Here is a 24935-nt window from a genome sequence, read left to right as displayed (position 1 = left end):
GAAAAATTTTCCAAGTCTGCATGTAATTTTGAAAGGTAGAAATGAAGTGAAGGCTTTCTAGCAAGAACAGCATTATGAGTGAATGAAGCCATTTAGCTGAAAATCAGGTAGGTTGTCATGATTGGAGAACAGGAAACAGTCTTGTAAAAGATTAATTAAAATCAGAACATTTTCATTTAGATTTAAAATGGAGCTGAATCTAATTAAAATTACCAATATACTTTTGATGAGTGGTAAGAAATAGCCTAGAGTGATCAAACTGTAAAAAAATTAAAATTTTCAAAACTGCATTACTATTCACTTAATTACAATGGCTAATTATCAAATATATTTGAAAAGGAAGTCAAGACTCAGAGAACTGTATTTTTATACAAATTTGAATTTATATGAGAACTCTAGGTGAGTGCATGCAACTATGTGAGTCACAGACTCTAAAATTAGACAGACTCCCACCTGTATCCTTTCCACTTCCAGAAACGTTGCTGTTTGGAAGGCTCTTTCCCACTGGGCAAGGTCACAATCTAACTCCACAGAGAAGTAGAGGTCCTCTCCAGTCTCAGACTGCACAGTGAAACAGTGTTTCCGCCGATCCAACAGGTCACTGTCCTGATGAAAACCTGAAGTTACACAGGCTGGCATACATCAATTCATATTGCTAACATGGTCATACCTCTTAAATCAATGTCAATTAATGCATGGTGGAGATGCCAGTCATCAAGAGTACACTCCATGATATCACTAAATTTCATTCAAAATGGTCACTGCTCAGAAGGTGACTAACTTTGGGTGATGAGCATACAGGCAATACATAGAGGATGTATTATAAAATTGTATACTTGAAACCTATATAACTTTATTAAACAGTGTAACCCCAATAAATTTAATTTAAAAAGGGTCAGCCAAAATTCCAGGCCTCAAAGTCCATGACTAACACATTTCATCTCCTTATTGACATTGAAGCTCGTCTGTAAAATGGAAGTTAGGATTTCTGGCTTCAACTTTTAATAGCAATGTTTCTTACTGTACAAAGAAATAACATACAATCTCCATTTTTTTCTTACAGAACTGTCAAGCTGATGAAATTAAATAGAGTGTGAGTTTGGCCCCAAGAAAAATAACAGGTTCCAGAATACTTTTTGTGCATTGGAAAATATCATCTAAAAATGAAAACAAAATATTAGCTAAGCATACATTTGTGCATTTTTCTCATGTATGACATCTCCTTCAGAAGTATTTTCTGGTCTTTCAGGTTTATTCCAAGTATCATGGATATTTTCTGCAGACTAATAACCAAATATTGCCATTTCTGGGATATTACTCAGATTTATAAAGCAATATTACACAGAAACGACATATTACAAATGTTTTTGCTAATAATGTATATATTCTTCTAACATATTCAGATGTCAACAGGCATAAGCAAAGTTTTATTCTTAAAAAATAAAACCTGTATTTAGAATAACTATTGACCACATTGATATCACTAGGCACAAATTTTCTATTATACTTAAAATACATAAAACTAAAGGCAGAAAAAGTTGCCTAATATTGGTGAGTTATCCTTATGGCAAGCTTCTGCATATATAGGTATAATTTCTTCTTTCCTTCCCATTACAGTTATGTAGCCCAATAGTTGTTAATATGGCAAGTCACAAAAAAAGCGACTTTACAGAACACAAAAATCATCAATAATAAATTATTTTCTTCAGGTTAATGGCATTTTTGACATTAAAAATGCAAGTTAAAAAAGGTAGATGGAAGAAATATTTTTATATCACATTAAATATAAATTTATAAACTATATGTCTAAATTACTGTTTTTATTGTTATGTTTGCTACTGTTTCTTTTACTTGAACTTGTCCTGAATCAAGAAATCATTCAGTCATTATACATGAAGTTAGTTAAAAGTAACAAAAACTGTGATGTTTTTATGAAGAAGGAGAGCAAACAGGGTATATTTTTTAGCAATAAATGATTATTTTTTAAAAATTATTCTAATAATTGAAATGAAAGGAAAAAAATACCATCAAAATTAAATCCTGCCAATTAATTTTGAATTAGAATTTTGGGAATAATCAAGTCTCTAAAGTGATATGAAATCTACATCAAGCCATATACAAATAAATGATAGTTTTAATAACCTATTATACTATTTTTTATTTTTATAAAATATTATTCTTAATATCGTTGTGTAGTGAAAATTTTGAAATAAGTCAAAATATTTTTAGGAATATTTTCTACCATTATGTGTTTCAAAAAAGAGATTTAAGAATCGGACTCAAAATATTACAAATCTAATCCTGTACATCACAGAATGAAAAGAATATTTGTATATAATTCAGACACTACGATATATGTGGGAAAATAGCATTTATTTTTAAGTTACATTGTAACAGAGTGAAATGCTGGATCTCTCTGACTCCATTCTCTTCAAGCCCGCATTGTTCCCCTGTCCTTCACTCAGACGTGCTCATCAGAGAAATTCTGCTTGTGACAGGTTTAGAAAAAACAATCCCTCCCCTTTGTCCCCCACCCACTGTTTCATAAAGAAGCCTGAACTCTGGACTTAGGGTGGATTTGAGGATCAGATCTCTCCTCTTCTTTGTTGGTGCCTTCTCAATCAATCAACCTTTTCTTACTCCCAAATTTGGTGTTTTGAGTTTTGGCCTTTTAAAGCATTGAACATACAGAATTTGGAACAGTAACAACATTAACTCAATAATTATATAATTTCCGCTTTTTGCTATTTTTGCTATGTAAAAATACATCAAATGTGAAAGTGATGTCGATAAATTTGAATATTTTCATTTTTTATACCTATAACAGGTACCAAGATATCAAAATCACTTTTCTATTAAAATGTCACCTGATGCCTGCCAGAATAATTACTTTGAATATCACTAAACTTGTAAATTATTATTTATGTATTCACAGGCAAATCTCATGATCTGAAAAGTAAAAGTGTTTAACTTTAGAAAACTATAATTTAAATTAAAAAATAAATTAAAATTCAATACATTTTAGGTATTAAAGTTTCATTTAAAATAAATCCAAATGAACATTCCATATACATAAATGAATTCATTTTTCTAGATATTAGTTGTCTTATCAGGGAAAAGAAAAAATAGAACTTTAATTTTTCTGCTTCTTAGGAAATTTGAATTCCAATATAAACGGACACAAAGCAAACTTTAGAAAAACAACAGAACGCATATCTTTCAAATACAGTCTCTAAATTAATCTTTATAATAACCCATCAAAATAGTCTATCATCTTCATTTCCCTGAGGAGGTAAATAGGTCTTTCAGACATTAGCCACTTCCACATTTTAGAAGCTCTTTGGTATAAGGATTAAAATTCATTATTAGCTTGGAAGTCATTCTGTGCAGAAATAGTGCAGACATTTTAAAAAACGGGATCACAGTAGTTTACCTCAAGGATCTTGTAAAGATTAAATGACTTTAAATGTATATCATTTAGAAATGTGTCTGGCTCATGTTAAGTGCTCCATAATATCACTAATAATTAACAATGTTAGTCATCATTAATACTGAATGTCACTAAAGCCTGGTTTAGATCAAACTCTAAATTCTATATCCCTGTACACATACAGACAAGCACCCCCTCCTTCAGAGTACAGTGTGACATTATTATGTAGAATATAGGATATGTACATTAAGAGAGTCAGAAAGACTCAATTTTTTTAACAAAATTAACACTAGTCACAACAGAAGGGAAACATGCTTGCTGAAGTTGATGTTACATAGGCAAATTTGACTTTTGCTATTCTCTAAACATTTTGTGTGGACTGCATTTATGTGTGTGTCCACAGAGGTATGTGAATTTTGTCCCTGCTTAAAATAGCTTTGTATATGGTAACCCTGATCCTTATAGATATTTGTTTATTATTCCTGTTAATATTTTTATTCGAAGAACATCATATATATTACAAAAAGCTTTTACATACATTATCTCCTATTCATTCTATGTTGAGATGATTAAAGTCTAAAAAGTTTAAATGACTTAACAAGTAAAGATACTGAAAATTCTGAGATTTTTGCAATTTTAATTAAAATGTTTTTTAAAAACAACCATTCACAAATTGAGTGGATTATTGGCATTAGAATGAATATTCTAAGATTAAAATTCTTAGGTTCAGTACTTTATGGGGGAAAAGGCAAGTGGCTTAAATAACGTGGATGTGGGATAATTTCCCCAGACCACCATAGCACTAATAGAATGATAGCTTCAAAGGACAAAAAGTCTTTTTGGAGCATCTCTCTTGGCACTAGAATTTACCTGATTCAGATGCAAATGCATTAACTGATATCTTAGAGCAAAACCAGCATTGTTTTTTGTGCCTCTTTTAGGTAAGGGATACAATGACCCTAACCAACTTCCTGTCCTTCCAGCATGCTCCTCAGTTGCAGAATCCATAACAATCTCCTTGTTTAAATCCATCCACCAGCATAGCTTAAGCACCTTGACTGACTTAATATGTGTTTGAGTTAGCTTTCCACAGGACTTGGAGAAGAAAAAGGAAGAGTTTCAGTGAAGACAACTATGTCTTCACTGCCCATGTGGAAAAGTGCTGTGCCCCTTCAAAGGAAGAATGTTTTTTTATATAATAACTTTTTTAAGTTTATAAACAATATCATATAATCAAAATAAACTTTTATTATGACATTTGATTTGCATTCATGATTTCTTATTTAATATACTTGAATATATTTTCATTATTATTTTATTTTTTAATCCTCACCTGAGGATATGTTGATTACTTTTAGAGGGACAGGGAGGGAGAGAGAAAGAGAGAGAGAAAAAGAGGGAAACTTCAACCAGTTTCCTCTAGTATGCACCCCAACCAAACAAATCACAATCTCAGTATGTGTCCTAATGCGGAATCGAACCCACAACCTTTTGGTATGGGATGAGCTCTAACCAGCTGAGACACCCAGCCAGGGTAGTTTTCATTATTATTTTTACTGATATTAGCATTTTCTCTATGATGTTACTATTGAAATAAACAGGAAATTTACTGCTATAAATTAGCATTACTAGAAAGAGAAAACAAGAGACAAATGAAACAAAATTTAATTTCTTATAATATTATTAAAACAGATGATTTACAAAATTACCTGTTGAGATTAACAGTTTTAATTAATAGTTAATGACTCTCATATTCCAGATTTCAATTCTAATATTTTACTTCTGAGGATAATTACATTACACTAAAAAAAAAAAAACCCAAAAACCTTTTAAATCCATACTTAAAACTTTTCTGGAAGAGTATAATGTTTTCTGTAGAAAAGGCTTTCTAGTGGAGAAAAATATATACTACTTCTTAGTATACAGTAATTATGGCTGGTCATTTAGTCCTGCCTTCAAGAACCAATTCAAATAATCCTACTTTTAAATATCTCCAAAGAATGAAATTTTTTTTTAGTTTCTTTTTTTTTTATTTTAATTAATTAATTTATTTTTTCAAATACATTTGTCTCTCCCTACCCCCCACCACTTTGCCTTGCCCCCTCCCTCAACTCTTCCCCTTTGGTTTGGTCCATGAGTCCTTGCTATATGTTCCTTGACTTTCCCCTTCCCTTCCTTTCCCCCTGCCCCCCTTCCCTCCTTCCCTCTCATCTCTGTTGGTTTCTTTTCCTTTCAGTGTTGCTGGTCTTATTTTCCTTGCATCTTTGTTTTGTTAGTTAGGTTCCGCTTATAGGTGAGATCATATGGTATTTGTCTTTCGCCCCCTGGCTTCTTTCACTTAGCATAATGCTCTCTAGTTCCATCCATGCTGTCGCGAAGTGTAGTAGTTCTTTTTTTCTTTCTGCTGCGTAGTATTCCATTGTGTAAATGTACCATGGTTTTTTGATCCATTCATCTACTGATGGGCATTTAGGTTGCTTCCAACACTTGGCTATTGTAAATTGTGCTGCTATGAACACTGGGGTGCATAGGTTCTTTTGAATTGGCGTTTTGGGATTCTTAGGGTATAGTCCCAGCAGGGGAATCACTGGATCAAAAGGCAGTTCCATTTTCAGCTTTTTGAGGAAATTCCACACTGCTTTCCACAATGGCTGCTCAAATTTTAATTTCTACCCTTTAATACTCTCTATGTGAAAACTGTTCTTCAATCTTCTTTTTTGACAACTGAATGTCTCATATTGCAGTTCACATTGTTTTTGTTCTTAATCTTTGTTCACATGTGATTAAAAACAGTGTGGCCATCACTTCTTAAAAAAATAACCTTTTATAGCCTTGAGAACAGCTGTAAACATACCTTTCAGTCTTCTATTTATAAAACCAAATCAAGTATATTATTTTACCTCTCTCCATTGTTGCTGTTTTAGCTCCTTATCTCAGTACCTTTTTATTTATTTATTTAAGAGAAAGAGAGAGGGGGGGTGAGGAAGTAATGAGAGAGAGAAAGAGAGAGAGAAACATCAATTGGTTGTTTCACCTAGTTATGCATTCATTGGTTGATTCTTGTATGTGCCCTGACCAGAGAGAGAACCCACAACCCTGGTGTATCAAGAAGATGCTCTAACCAACTGAGCTCCTGGGCCACAGTTATCTTAGTATCTCTTCACTGTAATCTATCGAACTTTTTCCTTATCCCTCAAGATGTAAAATCCATTAACCAGCCAGAATGGACCTGTATGGATCTGGCCAACATGAGATATAAAGGGAATTACTTGTGTCACCTAAAACTACTCTTTTATTTATATTCCCTGCTATGCTTTATTGGGGCTATGCCTGGGAAGATAAAAAAGGTGCATATCATAGTGGGAAGTAGTATCTGGCTAGCAAAGTTTTCATAAAATATGTGCAATTAATCTTAAATATTTTGTCAGTAAAGGGGAAGATTTTGGGCCCCAGAGTTCAATTAGTACTCATGAATATAAACAATATAACCTTTGGCCTGGCTTTTGATTTTGTCTCCTAAAAATCATCACAGTCCTATTAGATGCTATTTATTTTGTTGTTGTTCTTGTTACTTCTTTTACAAGTACAGTAACTTTTAACTGCAGAAATATTTCCAGCAGAGTTCAAAATAGTATACTCCCACTGCTACATCAGAGACTATTTTACCCTTTGCCTACAGTAGATATTTGGTTTGTGTCAATCAAAAAAGTATTGCATGTTTGCTGCATGCCAGGCACTGTTCTATTGTAGACAGATATCGCTGAGCAGAACAGATGACATCTCTGCCTCATGGAGATTTTGTTTGATTGAAGGTGGGACAATTCACAGAGAAAACAAAAAAATTACTTAATCATAACAAGTCATCTGTTGATAAAGCCTGTTATAAGCTTTTGAGAGTCCTAGCCTCTGGGGGCATTGTCATTTAAATAGAATGCTTAGGAAAGCGCTCCTTAATAAGGTCCCATTTGAAGAATAGCATGAAGTAAACCATTTAGATATCGGGTGGGGGAGGAGGGTGACAACAAGTTAAAGAACATAAGGCTGATGTGTGCCAAAACAGAATAATGGTATTGCAGTGAGTTAAGGGGAAGGTAGCAGCACACTAGAGAAGACAGGTGGAGGCATGAGGAGGGTGGTGTGGTAGAGATCTTAGAGGGTCCTGCAGTTGCCTTGAAAACTTTGAATATACTTTGAGTCAAATTGAAAGCTACTAGGAGGCAAAAGTTAGGCATAAAAATAGGGGGAAAACAATTAGACTATTGCAATTGAGACATGAGGTTGACCAGTGTCATAGCAGTGGTTTGGGGTATTTTATTTGATACAGCATATACGTGTATGAGAGAGAGAGACTTGAGATTGACTCTGAGGTGTTGGAAGAAAGCAAGTGGAAAGTCAAGATGGACACTAACTGAGGTGGGCACTTGGACTGTGGGAGGACATAAGTTTGAGAACTCTATTAGATGTCCATGTAGAGATATCTAGAAGACAATAAATACATTCATTTGGAATTCAGGATAGAACTCTGAATGAATTCATAATTATTGCTATATAAATTGCATTTAAAGCAATGCTATTGGCAATTGGGAAAAATTCCAAATGGTGATTTTCCATAAAGAACTATTAGCATACTGGATCATTCTGAGGAACTTTTGGTTTTTCTCTTTCACTTTTCTATGTAATAGTAAAGCCATCAAAAAACATAGCAACAATAAATTCCCTTTCTCACTTAAAAATAACATTATTGTTATAAGTATATATAACAATGTATAATTTAAAACGTATATAATATATAAAATGTGGCATATATAGAGATATACTAATGAAATGCGTTTTAATATAAATAACATTTTTGAAAAATACATTCTGAACATACTTCATCATGTTAGAACTCAGAGCCATTATATATCTGGAATAACACATACTCTTCTTTCCTTTTGTATGTAATTCTTTTCCATTCCTGACATGTAAAAAGCTATATGCTCTTTAGTATTCATTGTATATTTCCACATCAATAACCTTGATTTTATATAAATACAAAGCATATAGGTATTATTCTGTCCAAAATAAGTTTTTATTTCTGCAATCAAATTTGATGAAGCTCTTAGTTAATGCCCATATTTGATTGATAACATTTATTTTATTAGCTCTCAAATTATAAGCTCAATTAATAAATATAGTCTATATCAATGTATTTTTTTTTTGTCTAGATTGTTATTGAAACAATCAAGTAAGCCAGGACAAGTGGAATAGGGAAACAGAAGATAGCTGAACATACTGGATGAGTAGTTTACAGCCAGATACAGGTCACTTCCCCAGAGATAATATCTAGGCCTCAGATGTATTTCAGCTCCAGGCCCAGAAAAGCAGCAAAACCAGGTGGGTGAGGCCAGGACCAGCTGAAATGACTAATTACCATCCATATTGCAGCACTGACCAATCAGTAGAGACTATGACCCTGAAAAAGAACACCTGGAATGCGTATTTTGCTGAAACCCCCTCCTGTGGGCCTGAGCAGACCCACTCAGGGCCAGGTCACCTGTCCAGTAACAGTTATGACTTTTTTTATTTGAAAGCATTTCTCCAGAGAAGAGAAATGTAGGGGAGGAGACAAACCAAACAAAATGAATTTTAAGTATTGGTTTAATTCTATTATGTTGTGTTTTCACATATTGTCCTTAGGGTCATTCTGATGAAATGTCAATGCAGATTCCACCTGCAAGTCATTTACTGTTGATGAGACTGAGCTGGCTGGAGCTATGAGCTCATACCTGGCTCTGTTGTTACCTTCTGTCTCACTTCTATGTCACAGAAAAATACTTTCAGGTTGCCAGGACCTCAGGATTTTACACTTGGTGGTCATAGGTCAAACTGTAGGATGATGGAGAAAGGAAGACAAAAGAGAGAGAGAGTGGCTGGGCAGCTGGTTGGCTGAAGTTGTGGGCAGAGTGACTGCTGTTCTCTAACAGTCTAGTTTGTAGTGCTTTCCCTTAGTCATTTCAGTGTGTACAAGCTTAGATCCTCTCCAAGCAGAACCTGAAAAATGACACATAATAGGGACAACACATCACAGTCCAACAAGAAAAAATGAATCTATTACTATCACATGTCATCTTTAGGCAGGGGCCATGATAATGTCTGTATTTTATTTTTATTATATGTGTTGCCCAAGTGAACACATGAATCTATTAATTTTAGCGCTTTGATGACATTCACAATATTTTACACTCTGTGTGTTGACCAACTAAAGGGTCATTGTCCTTTTGTCTCTAAATCAAAAAGCTGAAGCCCATAAAAAGTGTATTATACAAACAAATATTCCTGATATGATTTACAAATTCTGCGAGAACATCAAGAAGAGAACACTTTTTGAATCATACTGTTTGAATTGTTATATTTAGAAGGTATGTTATATTAAGCAAACCTTTAAAATAAAATTGCCTATTATAGACAACACCCATTTTTAAAATTTTTATTGTATTTTTTTCATTAACTTTTAGTTCCCTTATACCCACCTCCTCCTTGTAATCACCACAATGTTGTCCATGTCCATGAGCCCTTTTTCCTTCCTGCTCAATCTCTCCAACCCCTAATAAAAGGTCCCACAAAGCAACAGTGATCTTGAGAAAGAACAAAGTTGGAGGAATCATGCTACCTAATATCAAATTGTACTAAAAGTACTCAGAACAGCATGGTACTGGCATAAAAATAGACACATAGATCAATGGAACAGGATAGAGAGCCCAGAAATAAACCCACATCTTTTTAGTCAACACTACCCATTTTGAAGAAGCTATCTGCACTACATGAATGTCCTTGTCTCCCCTACTGTTATACAGGTTAAGCAGATGGAGCAATGAGTTGAAGGAATTGCAAATGATTCAGTCAATTACTATCCCAAAGAATTTTCCTAATTAAACGCAGTGGAGAAAAAGCCGCACCCTGGGGGCCAGCTGACCAGGGTTATATTCCCAGCCTCAGGGTATCCATGCCACCTAGTTTCCTCAGCACCCAGATAGACTTCTATGTAAGATGTGCTTGCTGAGAAATATGCCAGTGAATTATAGGTACCTCTATCTAGGACACTCCTTATTTCTCTTTCTATAAAGTATGTGGTTGTAAGGGGACTGATACCCCACCCAGAGAATAGAAACCTTCAAGAGTTACAAAAATAGTAAAATTCCAGAGGACCAAGAACCAATATTATTCTTTTAATATACAACCATCGCTCAAAAGACTGTCTTCTGATTCCAAAGATGAAAGGGATATCTCATTTAAATACTTATCTGGACTAAGGTAAAACACATATAGGTCTTCATATTTCTCAGAAAGTCATATCACTCAGAAAATGGGCATTGGAACTATAATGAGTAAAAGTAAAGGAGCTGCCTTGGTGGACATGACTGATATCACTTTAGGATGACACACATTTCAGGAGAAATTTGGAGACAGAAATTACTAACATTTATTCAATGTCTATTAAATGTCCTTTCTTAATATACTTATGCATACCAGTAATTCTAGAAGGGAGCTATAATTATAATTCTTGATTTATAGGTAAGGAATTGAAATAAAGATAAGTAATTTATTAATGATATATTGCTGGGAATTAATGGGTCCAAACTGGGGTCAGAAATCAAGCACAGACAGCCTGATTCAGATTCATATTGTTAACATGTCACTGTTCTTTCTGTCGACCAGCTAACCTGGTAATCATGATAATGTAGCATACAGAAACAAATTTATAATATTTAGTACATAATAAATGGCTGAAGTATGAGCAAATGTTAGGGAAATAAAAATAAAAATACAGTAGTAAGGTTATCTATTGAAATAGAAGTAACCATAAATCTATTCCTAGAATCGTCTTGGTTCCTATTAAGTCCATTGGCTGTTGTTCAGAGCGAACGATGATGCAGTAAGACAATAAAATATTTGCATAGTGATGCTAAAACAAAACTGAACTTTATTCAATGTTTCTATAAAACAAATATTTATTGAAAAGTTAGCTATTATTTGCAAAACATCATGTATTTCCACAGCACAAAATGCAAAACACACACATACACACACCTTGGAAAGGGAAACATTTCACAAGAGTTCATCATTTCCTTCTTAATTACTCTTTCCTGGCCACAATAAATTGAAATCCTATAATAAATCTTCTCAAAAGAGTTTTTTTTTAAAAAAATTAGGAACAAGGTAAATTTAGACATGATCCAACTGTTGATTGATGTAACCCCAAAGATAAATATAAATACTCCTAATTTTATTTTTATAAAAATGTTAATTGAAAATAGAACTATAGGCACGGAAACTTGAAACAGACTGAAAGTGACCAGAGGGGAGAAGAGAGGATAATAATGGTAGAAAGAAGGGGGAGGGACTAGACAAAGAACATATATGAATTACCCACAGACACGGACATCAGTGTAGGAATTAACTGTGGAGTGGGGTGTAGGATGGGTGAAGGAGGGCAAAGGTAGAAAAATTGTAATATGTATGTAATAGAATACAATATATATGTAATAGAATAACAATATAAAATGATTTGCAATAGAAATATAATATGTAATATAATAATAATATAAATATATTTTATATATAAATATAAATAAATAAATAAATATAAATATATTAAGACAGAGATTTGATCTCCAAAATATATAAAGAACGCACACGACTCCACTCCAAGAAGACAAATGATCCAATCAAAAAATGGGCAAAAGACCCGAACAGACACTTCTCCAAGGAAGAGATACAGAGAGTCCAGAGACATATAAAAGGATGCTCAGCATCACTTGCCATCAGAGAAATGCAGATCAAAACCACCATGAGGTACCACCTCACACCGGTCAGAATGACCATCATGAACACATCAACAAATAACAGGTGCTGGCGAAGCTGTGGAGAAAAGGGAACCCTAGTACACTGTTGGTAGGAATGCAGACTGGTGCAGCAACTGTGGAAAGCAGTGTGGAATTTCCTCGAAAAGCTGAAAATGGAACTGCCTTTTGATCCAGTGATTCCCCTGCTGGGACTATACCCTAAGAATCCCAAAGCCCCAATTCAAAAGAACCTATGTATGCCAATGTTCATAGAAGTACAATTTACAATAGCCAAGTACTGGAAACAACCTAAGTGCCCATCAGTAGATGAATGGATCAAAAAACCATGGTACATTTACACAATAGAATACTATGCAGCAGAAAGAAAAAAAGAACTACTAAACTTCGCGACAGCATGGATGGAACTAGAGAGCATTATGCTAAGTGAAAGAAGCCAGGGGGCGAAAGACAAATACCATATGATCTCACCTATAAGTGGAACCTAACTAACAAAACAAAGATGCAAGGAAAATATGACCAGCAACACTGAAAGAAAAAAAGAAACCAACAGAGTTCAGAGGGAAGGAGGGAAGTGTGTGTGGGGAAAAGGAAGGGAAGGGTCAAGTCATGAAACATATAGCATAGACTCATGGACAAAGCCAAAGTGGGGAAGGATTGAGGAAGAGAGATGAGATAGGGGGCAGAGGAAAGTGGTGGTGGGAAGGTGGAGATAAATGTCTTTGAACAAAAAAATAAAGTAAAAAAATAAATAAATAAATAAAAAATAAAAATATAGGTTAGAAAGGACAGAGAGCAGCATGGTCCACAAAGTCCATGCCTTACATGTTCCTCTACACAGCAATTAAGTAGTTGATAGGCAGAGTACCTCTAATCTTCATTTTTCCTACTTTGTAGAGTGAGATGTTGAACAAGAGGTTCAATCTAGTTAACTCTATTAAATATGCAAATGACAAGTTACAAAATGCAGACAGTGTTCAGTGTGTGTTGCTAAATCCCTGCAAGAAAAATCATTGTTCATAGAAATTGATATTCTAAAAACACAATTACAAAGTAACAAGAACAATCTTTTATCAATTAAAATGTGCAACAGCAAAAATATAATTACTATTAATATTACTTACATGATGCAATTGAATGCTGATACTTTAAGTGAATTATGCCATGGCATTATTTTTAAAAAAAGACAATCTAAATAAATTTGAAGGACATTTTAACACTCTTCTGAAATATTTTTTAAAAGATAAAGGTTCCAAAAGAGTCTGACACCTGGTTCTTATGGTATTAAAACTGTATTTTTACTTTAAATAAATAGTATAAAGTTGTGGAAGTCCAAGCAGTTTTAAGATTTCATACAATAGTAAATTTGCAAGGCAGAACATTTATGGAAACAGAATATAAAAGAACTAAGTTAAGAAAGATTATATAAAAACCTAGAATGGACTTGAAGGAATTAAACTGAAAAAAGATTACAAATGATTCCATTCTTAAAAGATGAATGTTGGGACTGGAACAAATTCATTTGAGTGACAAAACCAATTTTATAGCTTTCTCCACACACAGAGGATATATTCTAACTACCCACACAAAATTTCACTAACCAGAAAATTATTGTGGAAGATAAATTGCTATTTATTTTAAATGATTTAAAAGTTTTAAATTTATTAATAATTTATTAATATTATATATATTTCATTTGGAATATGTAAGAAAAATATACTGATATTTTATTAAAATCACCAGAAAAAATTAGAATGTTATTTAAAACAGAAATGCTCCCTAGTGCTTATTTTCAGAATATTATTTTTTCGAATTCAGTTGAAGGGGAATAGATTTCTGCAACACAAAGTTTTAATAATTTATAAACATAAGATTCTTAGACCTACTTATTTGGGGAAAAAAGGCTCCATCAAAATTACATATCAGAAAATACAGAGATAAGTTAAAGGTTTATTTGAAAACCTTAGATTAGATATATTGTGTATTGTTTGTAAAAAAAGAAAAAAGAAATTAATCATTTTATTACCACATTCCATTGCCAAGAGATACTTGTATGGTTTCAGTAAGGACCTGGGTTTACTTTAGAAGCTTCATGAAAATATTGCAAGGCTGTGATTTTATTATGAAAAAGACAAACAGAATGAACATGGGGATGCCTGAGGATTCAAGAAGTTTGAGGTGTAAGTGGAAGCTATACAATCCTTCTCCCAGAATCAATCTGGAATCAGAACTAAATTGTAAAGAAATTATCCTGAATAACCAACTGAACACTGGCTGGAGAGAAGCCTTATAACTAAGGACAGAGAGAAGAAATAATTTTACCACAACAAGACTGGTAGGGAGTGCAGAGAAGATACAAGGAGGCACTCTGGGCTCCTAGGGGCAGCAAGTGACATTCTGGAGGTATATTTCAGTGGCTAGGGCATCACCCTTAGAAGTGTAAGGTCTAAAACTCAAGCTGGGTTCCCCAACCTTCAGCACCAGAGCCAGAAAGGAACACAGATAGCATCTAGCTGTGAAAAGCAATAGGGTTTCTGCCAGGGAGAGATGGCTGGAGACACAGAGAGCCTCTTAAAGAGCCAATGCACAAAATTCTGTTTTCAGCCACTTACCCTGGGCTTAGGCACAGGGAGGTCAGAGTAAACTAGAGATGCCTGAGGAGAGTCTGGGGTCATTGGCTCTGGGGGAAGAACTGGAGTCACAGCTACTAGGTTCACTGTGCTGAGTCATCTCCCAAACTGCAGAAGCCATCTTCTCAGGCAGAGCACCCCTTTCTAAATGGCGTCAGTCTGAGGGGAAACAATAGCCCCGCCTTCAGGAATTACTCAGCCACACCCTCTGTTGTTTAAACCAGGTTATTGATTATAGCTAGAGATTATATCATTGATAAGTTAAACAACTAAGGCTGAATATACAAAGAATCTGCCAAAATGGGAAGACAAAGAAACAGAACCCAAATGGAAAAACAAAACAGTTCTCTATAGGAAGAACTAAATGTAATAGAGGCAAGAAGTTTATCAGATAAAGAGCTTTGAGTAATGATTATAAGGATATTCAATAGCATGAAAAAATACATAGAAACCATAAAAATGACTTGTCAAAAAAAGAATGCAATATCTGAAATACATAATACACTAGAAGGAATAAACAATAGGTTAGATGAAGCAGAGGACTGAATCAGTGATTTGGAAGACACGATAGAAAAAAACATGCAAGCAGATAAGCAGAAAGGAAAAAGTTTGTTTGTTTTTTTAATGAAGAGAGCTTAGAAACATTTTGGAAAACATGAAGCATAACAAAATCTGCAGCATGGGGATATCAGAAGGAGAAGAGAGTGAACAAGGGATCAAGAACCTCTTTCAAAAAATAATTAACAAAAACTTCCCTAATGTGGTGAAGTAAAAAGATAATACAATTCCAGGAAGCTCAGAGAATCCCAAAAATGTCAGACCCAAAGAGGCCTACGCTGAAACACATCATAATTAAAAAGACAAGGCTTAAAGACAAGGTTTAAAGGCAAGGAGTGAATCTTAAAAGACACAAGAGGAAAGCAGGTAGTTACATTAAGGGAACACTGATTATTCTGTCATTTGATGTGTGGTGATGTTTCAAGGCTGGATGAGTTCACAGGATTCATGCAGATGGAAGAAAAGTCACCGAGCTGTGGGGATGCTTGACATGGCTTTGTTCAAGGGTGGGTGATCCACGAATGGTGCAGGCTGTGTGTCCCTGTGTGGCCAACCTTGTGGCCCCTGTCCCCTCTCTCTCCTGTGTGTTAACAGGGAGCCCCTACCCCCTTAGATACTGAAGACAGACAAAGCCGGCAAAGAGCCAAAACAGGTTGTAGAATATAGTGAGATTCTGTGCATGTGAGCCCACTGAACGCTGTGAGAGTGCTTTTTGGGCCCAGTCTCAAGCCTATGAGAATACTATTTATATTAGTTCCCCACACATCTGGATGAGGAATCCAGATTGCCTCCATTTACCCTACATCTGATTCCTCAGCAGAAACATTTGAGGCCAGAGGGAGTGACATGAAATAGTAAAGGTGATGAAAAGCAAGGACGTGCAACCGAGGCTACCTTATCCAGTAAGGTTATCATTTAAAGTTGAAGGAGAAATAAGAGCTTCTTAGACAAGAAAAAGTTGGAGAAGATTGATACCAAACCAGTATTACAACAAATGTTAAAGGGCTTGCCAGAAGAAGAAGAAGAGGAAGGGGAAGGAGAAGGAGGAGAAGGAGAAGAAAGAAGAAGGAGAAGGAGGAGGAAGAGGGGGAGGAGAAGATGAAGAAGAAGAAGAAGAAGAAGAAGAAGAAGAAGAAGAAGAAGAAGAAGAAGAATAGAAGGAGAAGAAGAAGAAGAAGAATAGAAGGAGAAGAAGAAGAAGAAAGAGGAAAGAAGAAAGAAGAAGAAGAAGGGGAGGAGGAGGAGGAGGAAGAAGAAGAAGAAGAAGAAAAGAAGAAGAAGAAGAAGAGGAAGAGGAAGAAGAAGAAGGAGTAGGAGGAGAAGGAGAACAAGAAAAAGAACAAGAAGAACAAGAAGAACAGGGGGGAGGGGAAGGAGGGAGAGGGGAAGGGAGGAAGGAGGAAGAAGGAAGAAGATGACAACAGAGGAAAGTAGTTTAACAATAAAATGGCACTACATATGTACCTATCAATAATCACCTTAAATGTAAATTGTTTAAATGCTCCAACCAAAAGACATAGGATAGCTGAATAGATAGGAAAGAAGACCCTTTATATACGCTGCCTCCAAGAGATCCATCTCAGATTGAAAGATACACACAAACTAAAAGTGATGGAAAAAGATATTCCATGCAAATAGGGGAAAAAAGCCCGAGTAGTAGTACCTATATCCAACAGAATAGATTAAAATCAAGGCTATAGTAAGAGACAAAGAAGGACACTACATAATGATAAAGGGGACAATCCAACAAGAGGATATAACCTTAGTTAACATTTACACACCCAATATAGGAATACCTAAATATGTGAAGCAATTCTGATATACACAGAGACAGATCGACAGAAATACAGTCATGGTTGGAATTTTAATTCCCCACTGTATTCAATGGAAAGATCTTCCAGACAGAAAATCAACAAGGAGACAGTGGCCTTAAATGACACATTAGGTCAAATGGATTTAATTGATACCTTCAGAGCATTTTACCCCAAAGCAGCAGAATGTATATACTTTTCAAGTTCATATGGAATGTTTTCTAGGACAAGACCACATGTTAAGACAGAAAACAAGTCTCAATAAATTTAAAAAGATTGAAATTGTATCAAAGATCTTCTCTGATCACAATGCTATGATACTAGAAATAATTCACAAGAAGAACACTTAAAAACATGCAAGGACATGAAGCTAAAGAACAGTTATTAAACGGTGAATGGGTCAACAATGAGATCAAGGAAGAAATCAAATGATACCTTGAAACAAATGAAAATGAGGACACAACAATCCAAAATCTGTGGGACACTGGGAAAGCAATCCTAAGAGGGAAATTAATAACATTACCAGCCTATTTCAAAGAAACAAACAAAAAAAAACACACAAAAAACCTCATATAAACAATCTAACTTCATACTTAAAGGAACTTGAAAAAGAAAAACGAAGCCCAAAGTGAATAGAAAGGAGATAATAAAATTCAGAGCACAAATAAATGAAATAGAGTCTAAAAAAATGATACAAAAGATCAATGAATCTAATTGCTTGTTCTTTGGAAAGATAAACAAGATTGACAAATCTTTAACCGATTCATCAAGAACAAAAGAGAAAAGATCCAAGTAAATAAAATCAGAAATGAAAGAGAGATAGCAACTGACACCAAAGTAATACAAAGGATTGTAAGAAAATATTATGAACTACTATATACAAATGGGACAACATGGATGAAACAGTGTAATTTCTGGAAACATACAATTTTCTAAAACTAAGTCAGGAAGATTCAGAGAATCGAAATAGATAGATTATACCTAGTGAAATTGAAGCAGTAATTAAAAAAATCCCTTAACAAACAAAAGCCGTAGACTGGATGACAAACATATCAAGAATTAACACCTTCCTTCTCTTTCATAAAATTGAAGAGGAAAGAAGGCTCTCAAACTCATTTTATGAAGCCAACATTATCTTAATTCAAAAATGAGATGAGGACACAACAAAGAAAGAAAAGTTTAGGCCAATATCCCTAATGAACATACATGCTAATATCCTCAACAAAATATTAGCAAACCAAATAGAACAATACATCAAAAAGGTCATATATCATGATCAAGTGGGACTTATTCTGGGAATGCAAGGTTGGCACAACATTTGCAAATCAATAAATGTGATTCAACACATATGCTGAATGAAGGATAAAAAACACATCATCATCTCAATAGATGCAGAAAAAGATTTTGATAAAAACTCTCAGCAAGGTGGGAATAGATTGAACATATTTAACATAATAAAGACCATATATTATAAACTTACTGCCAGCATCATACTCCGTGGGCAAAAACTACAAGGGTTCTCCTTAAGATAAGGAACAAGGCATCCTTTCTTATTCAACATAGTACTGGAATTTCTAGTCCCATCAATCAGACCCCAATAAATAAATAAATAAATAAATAAATAAATAAATAAATAAAAGACATCTAAATTGGAAAGAAGTAAAACTGTCATTATTTGCAGAGGACATGATACTGTACCTAGAGAAACATAAAATTCCACCAAGAAACTACTAGAACTGATAAATGAATTCAGCAAAGTAGCAGGATACAAAGTTTATGGCCAGAAATCAGTTGCATTTTTACATGCCAATAATGAACTAACAGAAAGGGAAATTAAGAAAACAGTCCTATTCATAATTGCTACAAAAAGAAAACCTAGGGATAAACCTAACCAGAGATGTAAAAGACCTGTAAAGGATGTAAAATACTTGGAAAATTATGACACTGAAGAAAGAAAATGAAAAAGGTACAAATAAGTGGAAACACATACTGTGTTCATGGATAGGAAGAATGAACATCATTCAAATATCCATATTACCCTAGCAATCTATAGATTTAACACAATTCTTATCAAGAGGCCAATGAGATATTTCACAGAAATAGACCAAGTACCACACAAAAGGCCCCACATAGCAACGGCAATCCTGAGAAAGAAGGACATAGTTGGAGGAATCACACTATCTAATATCAAAGTATACTATAAGGCTATGGTGATCAAAACATCACGGTACTGGCATAAAAACAAACGCATAGATCAATGGAACAAATAGAGAGCCCAGAAATAAACTTATACATTTATAGTCAAATAATATTTGACAGAGAAAGCAAGACCTAAAATAAATTAAGGCAGTTTATAAATGGTGGTAGACATATATGTGCAGAAAAATGAAACCAGACAACCTTCTTATACCACACAGAAGAATAAATTCAAAATGGATCAAAGACTTAAATGTTAGACCCGAAACCATAAAAATCCTAGAAGAAATCATAGGCAGAGAAATCACAGACATTTCTCTTATCAATATTTTATCTGATACATCTCCCCAGGCAATGGAAACAAAGGAAAAAATAAACAAATGGAAATACATCAAACTAAAAAGTTTTTGCCCAGCAAAGAAAATCAACAAATAAAAAGACAATCCACAGAATGGGAGAACAAATTTGTTGATACATCTGATAAGGGATTAATATTCAAAATTTACAAGGTACTTAGAAAATTCAACACCAAAAAAAAAAGTTAAAAAATTGTCAAAGGACCTCAATAGACACTTATCTAAAGAGAACATGCAGAGGCAGTCAGAGAAAGACAAATACCTTATGATTTCACTCATATGTGGAATCTGATAATCAAACCAAGGAAAATGGGGACAGACGCATAGACGGAGAGCAGGATGACAGCTAGAGAGGTGGGAAATTAGGGTGTAGAGGGATTGAGCAAAAAGGAAAAAGGACTCATGGATGTGGACAAAAATGTCATGACAGGGGGTTTAAGGGCACTGAATTGTAATGGAAAAACAAAATTAAAAATTTTTTTAAAGTAAAAGATAAAAAATGTAATTTACCATTGGAAAGAAGTAAAGCTTTTGTTACTGAATATTTACCAGGTGATTTAATTCCGTGTATTGACAACCCTAAAGATCCCACCAAAAAAGCTATTAGAACTGATAAATAAATTCAGTAAGCTAGCAGGATACACAATTAGTATTCAGAAATCAGATGCCTTTGATATACCATAAATGAACTATGAGAAAGGGAATAATACAATGCCATTTACACTTGCCTCAATAAAATACTTGGAATAAATTTAACCAATGAGGAAAATAACTGTACTCAGAAGATCAATATTGTGGAAAAGAAATTAAGAAAATGCAAATAAACGGAAGCATACACTATGTTCCTGGATAGGAAGATTGACATCAATTAAAATGTCCATACTACCAAAAGCAATCTATAAATTCAACACAATTCCAATCAAAATAACAATAGTATATTTCACTGAAATACAAGAAATAATCTAAAAGTTATAAAACCATCAAAGACCCCAAATAACCACAGCAATTTTGAGAAAGTAGAACAATGTTGAAGGTGTCACACTACCTGACATCAGAGAATACTACAAGGCCATAGTAATCAAAACAGCACAATGCTGGCATTAAAAATAGATATATAACTCAAAGGAACAGGATAGAGAGCCCAGGAATAAACCCACCCCTATGTGGTCAGTTTATATTTGACAAAGGAAGCAAGAATAACAATGGGGTAGTTATTATTCAATAAATGGTGCGAGGAAAACTGGAATGATACATTAGAAAATGGAACTAGACTAAATTCAAAATGAATTAATAACGTAAGCAGGAAACTCACATATCCCACACAGCAATGTTTTCACCAATATGTCCCCTAGAGCAAGGGACATAAAGGAAAAAATAAACAAATGGGACTTCATCAAAATAAGCAGCTTTTGCATGGCTAAAGAAAACATCAGCAAAATGAAAAAGGAGCCAACTGTATGGGAAAATATATTTGCCAATGATACCTCAGACAGGAGTTTGATCTCCAAAATATGTAAAGAACTCACATGACTACTCCAGGAAGATAAACAATCCAATTAAAAAATGGGCAAAGGACCTGAACAGACACTTCTCCAAGGAGGACATAATCAGGGCCCAGAAACATATGAAAGGATGCTTAGCATCACTAGCCATCAGAGAGATGTAAAATGAAACCACAATGAGATACCACTTCACACCAGTCAGAATGGCCATCATAAACAGATCAACAAACAATAGGTGCTGCCGAGGTTGTGGAGAAAAGGGAACCTTAGTACACTGTTGGTGGGAATGCAGACTGGCGCAACCACTGTGGAAAACATTGTGGAATTTCCTCAATAAGATAAAAGTGGAACTGTCTTTTGACCCAGCGATCCCACGGCTGGGATTTATACCCTAAGAATCTCAGAACACCAATTCAAAAGAACCTATGCACCTCAGTGCTCATAGCAGCACAATTTACAGTAGCCAAGGGCTGGAAACAACCTAAGCTCCTAACAGTAAATGATTGATCAAAAAACTATGGTCTATTTACCCAATGGAATATTGCACAGCAGAAAGAAAGAAAGAGCTACTATCCTTCTTGACAGCATGGATGGAACTAGAGACCATTATGCTAAGTGATATAAGCCAGAGAGCGAAAGACAAATACCGTATGATCTCACCTATAAGTGGAACCTAACCAGCAAAGCAAGCAGGCAAGACAAATATGACCAGCAACATTGAAAGAAAGAAGAAACCAACAGGGACAGGAGGGATGGAGGAAGGGGGGTAGCAGGGAGGGGAAGGGAAAGGGTCAGATCAAGGAACAGGTGTGAAAGACACATGGATGAACCCAAGGTGGGGAAGGATTGACAGGGGGAGGTGGTAGTGGGTGGAGCAGGGGAGAATGGTGAGGGGTAAATGGAGACAAATGTATTGGCACAATAAAAGAATTAAAAATAAAAAAATATATTTTTCTTTTTTATTGCTCTAGTTACGCTCTTGAAAGTTCAGAGGCATCAGAGTTTAATACTCTTTTCCTGCTTTGTTTTCAGACTGGAGGTTTCCAATCATTTTTGTTTGTTCTTAATTAGTGGCACACATTTCTATCATTCTTATATTATTATTATTTTTATGTGATATCTTTTACACTGTATTTTCTATGTCATGCCTGAACATATTTATTAAATATTTCCATAAATGTGTATGATTTCTGAAACTTATGATTCCTAAAATTTTGGTTTGCCTTCGTTATTTTATATATTTTTATTTAATCTTTGTTGTATTTTCCCATTATCATTTAGTCACCTTATACTCCCCCTCCCCAGCAATCACTACACTATTGTCCAAGCCCATGAGTCCTTTTTCCTTTTTGTTCAACCCCTCTACCTGCTAACTTCCCATGGCCAGCTGTCATCCTATTCTCCATCTGTTGAGTCTGTCCCCATTTTCATCACCATTTTCTTTGTTAGTTCAGTTCATTAGATTCCACATATGAATGAAATCATATGGTATGTATTTCTCTGACTGGTTTATTTCATTTAGTGTAATGTCATCCATACTGTCGCAAAGAGTAAAATTTTCTTCTTTTTTATGGCCAAGTGGTATTCCACTGTATAAATGCCCCATAGTTGTTTTATCCACTCATGTACTGGTAGACGTTTGGGTTGCTTCTGTATCTTGGCATTTGTAAGTAACCCTGCAGTGAACATAGGGGTGCTTATGCTCTTTCAAAATAGTATTTTGGGTTCCTTCAGATATATTCCCAGAAGTAGATAGCGGGGTCAAAAGGCAGATCCATTTTTAATTTTTTGAGGTATCTCCATACTGCTTTCCACAATGGCTGCACCAATCTGCATTCCCACCAACAGGATAAAAGTGTTCCCTTTTCTCCACATCCTCACCAGGACTTGTTATTCTTTGAATGTGAGGTAAAAATCACTTGTGAAGCTATTCAGTCCAGGAATTTTTGTTTGTTGTGTTTTTTAATTACCGTTTCTACTTCATTAGTTACAATTGGTCTGTTCAGATTTTCTTTTTCTTCTTGATTTAGTGGAGGACTTTATGTTTCTAGGAACTTATCTATTTTTCCCAGATTATCCAATTTGCAAATAGATAGTTATTTGTAAAATTTTCTTTTAATCCTTTGTATTTCGGAAGTGTCTGTTTTTATTTCTCCTCTTTAATATCTGATTTTATTTATTTGGATCACTCTTTTTTTTCCTGATGAGTCTGGTTAAAAGTTTAATAATCTTGCTTAACTTTTCAAATAATGAAGTGTTGGTTTCATTGATCTTTTGTATTATTTTATAATTCTTTTTTATGTATTTCCACTCTGATCTTGATTATCTTTTTCCTTGCACTCCTTTTGGCTTTGTTTTTCTTTATCTGGTTCCTTTAAGTGTAAGGTTAGATTGTTTATTTGAGATTTTTCTTCATTTTTGAGGTAGGTGTGGATTGTTATGAATTTCTTTCTCAGAACTTTTTGGCTGTGTCCCATAAATTTTGTGTTACTACGTTTTCATTTTCATTTGTCTCAAAGTAACTATTGATTTATCCCTTGATCTTATTCTTAACCCATTTATTATTTAATAACATGTTTTCTGGCTTCCATGTATTTATGTTCTTTTCAGTTTTATCTTTTAATTGATTTCATGTTTCATACCACTGTGGTTGGAGAAGGTGTTTGATATGATTTCAAGTCTTTTTAAATGTATTGAGCTTGTTTTGTGTCCTAATATGTTTTCTATCCTAGAGAATGTTCCATGCAAACATGAAAAGAAAGTATATCCTTCTGCCTTCGGGTGAACTTCTCTGAAAATATGAAATAAATACGTCTTGTCTAGTGTGTCATTTAAGGCTATTGTTTCTGTGCTGATTTTTTTGTTTGGCTTATGTATCCATTGATGTTGACAGCTTGTTAAAATCCACTACTATGACTGTATTTTTGTCAATCTTTCCCTTTATATCCAGGATTTGCTCTATATATTTAGGTGTTCTTATGTCAGGTGCATAAATCTTTACAAGGGTATTATCTTCTTGTTGGATTGGTCCATTTATTATAATGTACTTATTTGTCTAATTATAGCCTTTGTTTTAAAGTCTATTTTGTCTAAGTATTGATGTATCAGCTTTTTTGTTTCCATTTGCATGAAATTTCTTTTATCATTCTTTTACTTTTAGTCTGTGTGTATCTTCTTTCTAATGTCATTCTCTTGTAGAAAGCATATATATATGGGCCTTATTTTTTTATTCATGCAGCTACCCTATGTCTTGTTATTAGAGCATTTAAGTGACTTACATTTAAAGTGATTATTGATAGGTATGTATTTATTGCCATTTTATATTTTATATCTGTTTTATTCCCTCTTCTTCTTAATGACTTTTTACATTTCTTATAATACTGGTTTAATGGTAATACACTCCTTTAGATTTTTATTTTCTGAGAAGTTCTTTATTTCTCCTTTAATTTTAAATGATAGCATTTATGAGTAGAGTAGTTTTGATTGTAGGGCCGTGCTTTCATCACTTTAAATATTTTATGCCAATCATTTGAAGAGATGATCAAAGAATACACAGCTCCCCAAAAACATACGGGTAAATGATTCTATAAAGCTGTTACATGGTGATTA

The 24935-nt window shown here is 34.3% G+C and overlaps 1 protein-coding gene and 1 pseudogene across 1 annotated transcript in view; both read right to left on the bottom strand.

Moving 5' to 3' along the window:
* Positions 1–24935, bottom strand: part of SNTG1 (syntrophin gamma 1) — a 576561-nt gene that overhangs the window by 58214 nt on the left and 493412 nt on the right. Inside the window, exon 15 of the mRNA XM_054595747.1 lies at positions 454–606. Coding sequence (XP_054451722.1) covers positions 454–606 — 153 coding nt within the window. The remainder of the gene's footprint in view (positions 1–453; positions 607–24935) is intronic.
* Positions 9506–9606, bottom strand: LOC129061099 (uncharacterized; annotated as a pseudogene).

The sequence above is a fragment of the Pteronotus mesoamericanus genome, unplaced genomic scaffold (assembly GCF_021234165.1).
Source record: "Pteronotus mesoamericanus isolate MK-2021 breed Mesoamerican mustached bat unplaced genomic scaffold, CSHL_Meso_final scaffold_54, whole genome shotgun sequence".
In the NCBI taxonomy this organism is placed as follows: domain Eukaryota; kingdom Metazoa; phylum Chordata; class Mammalia; order Chiroptera; family Mormoopidae; genus Pteronotus; species Pteronotus mesoamericanus.
The sequence above is the reverse complement of the archived record's forward strand: the minus strand, read 5'-3'. Positions and strand labels throughout refer to the sequence as shown.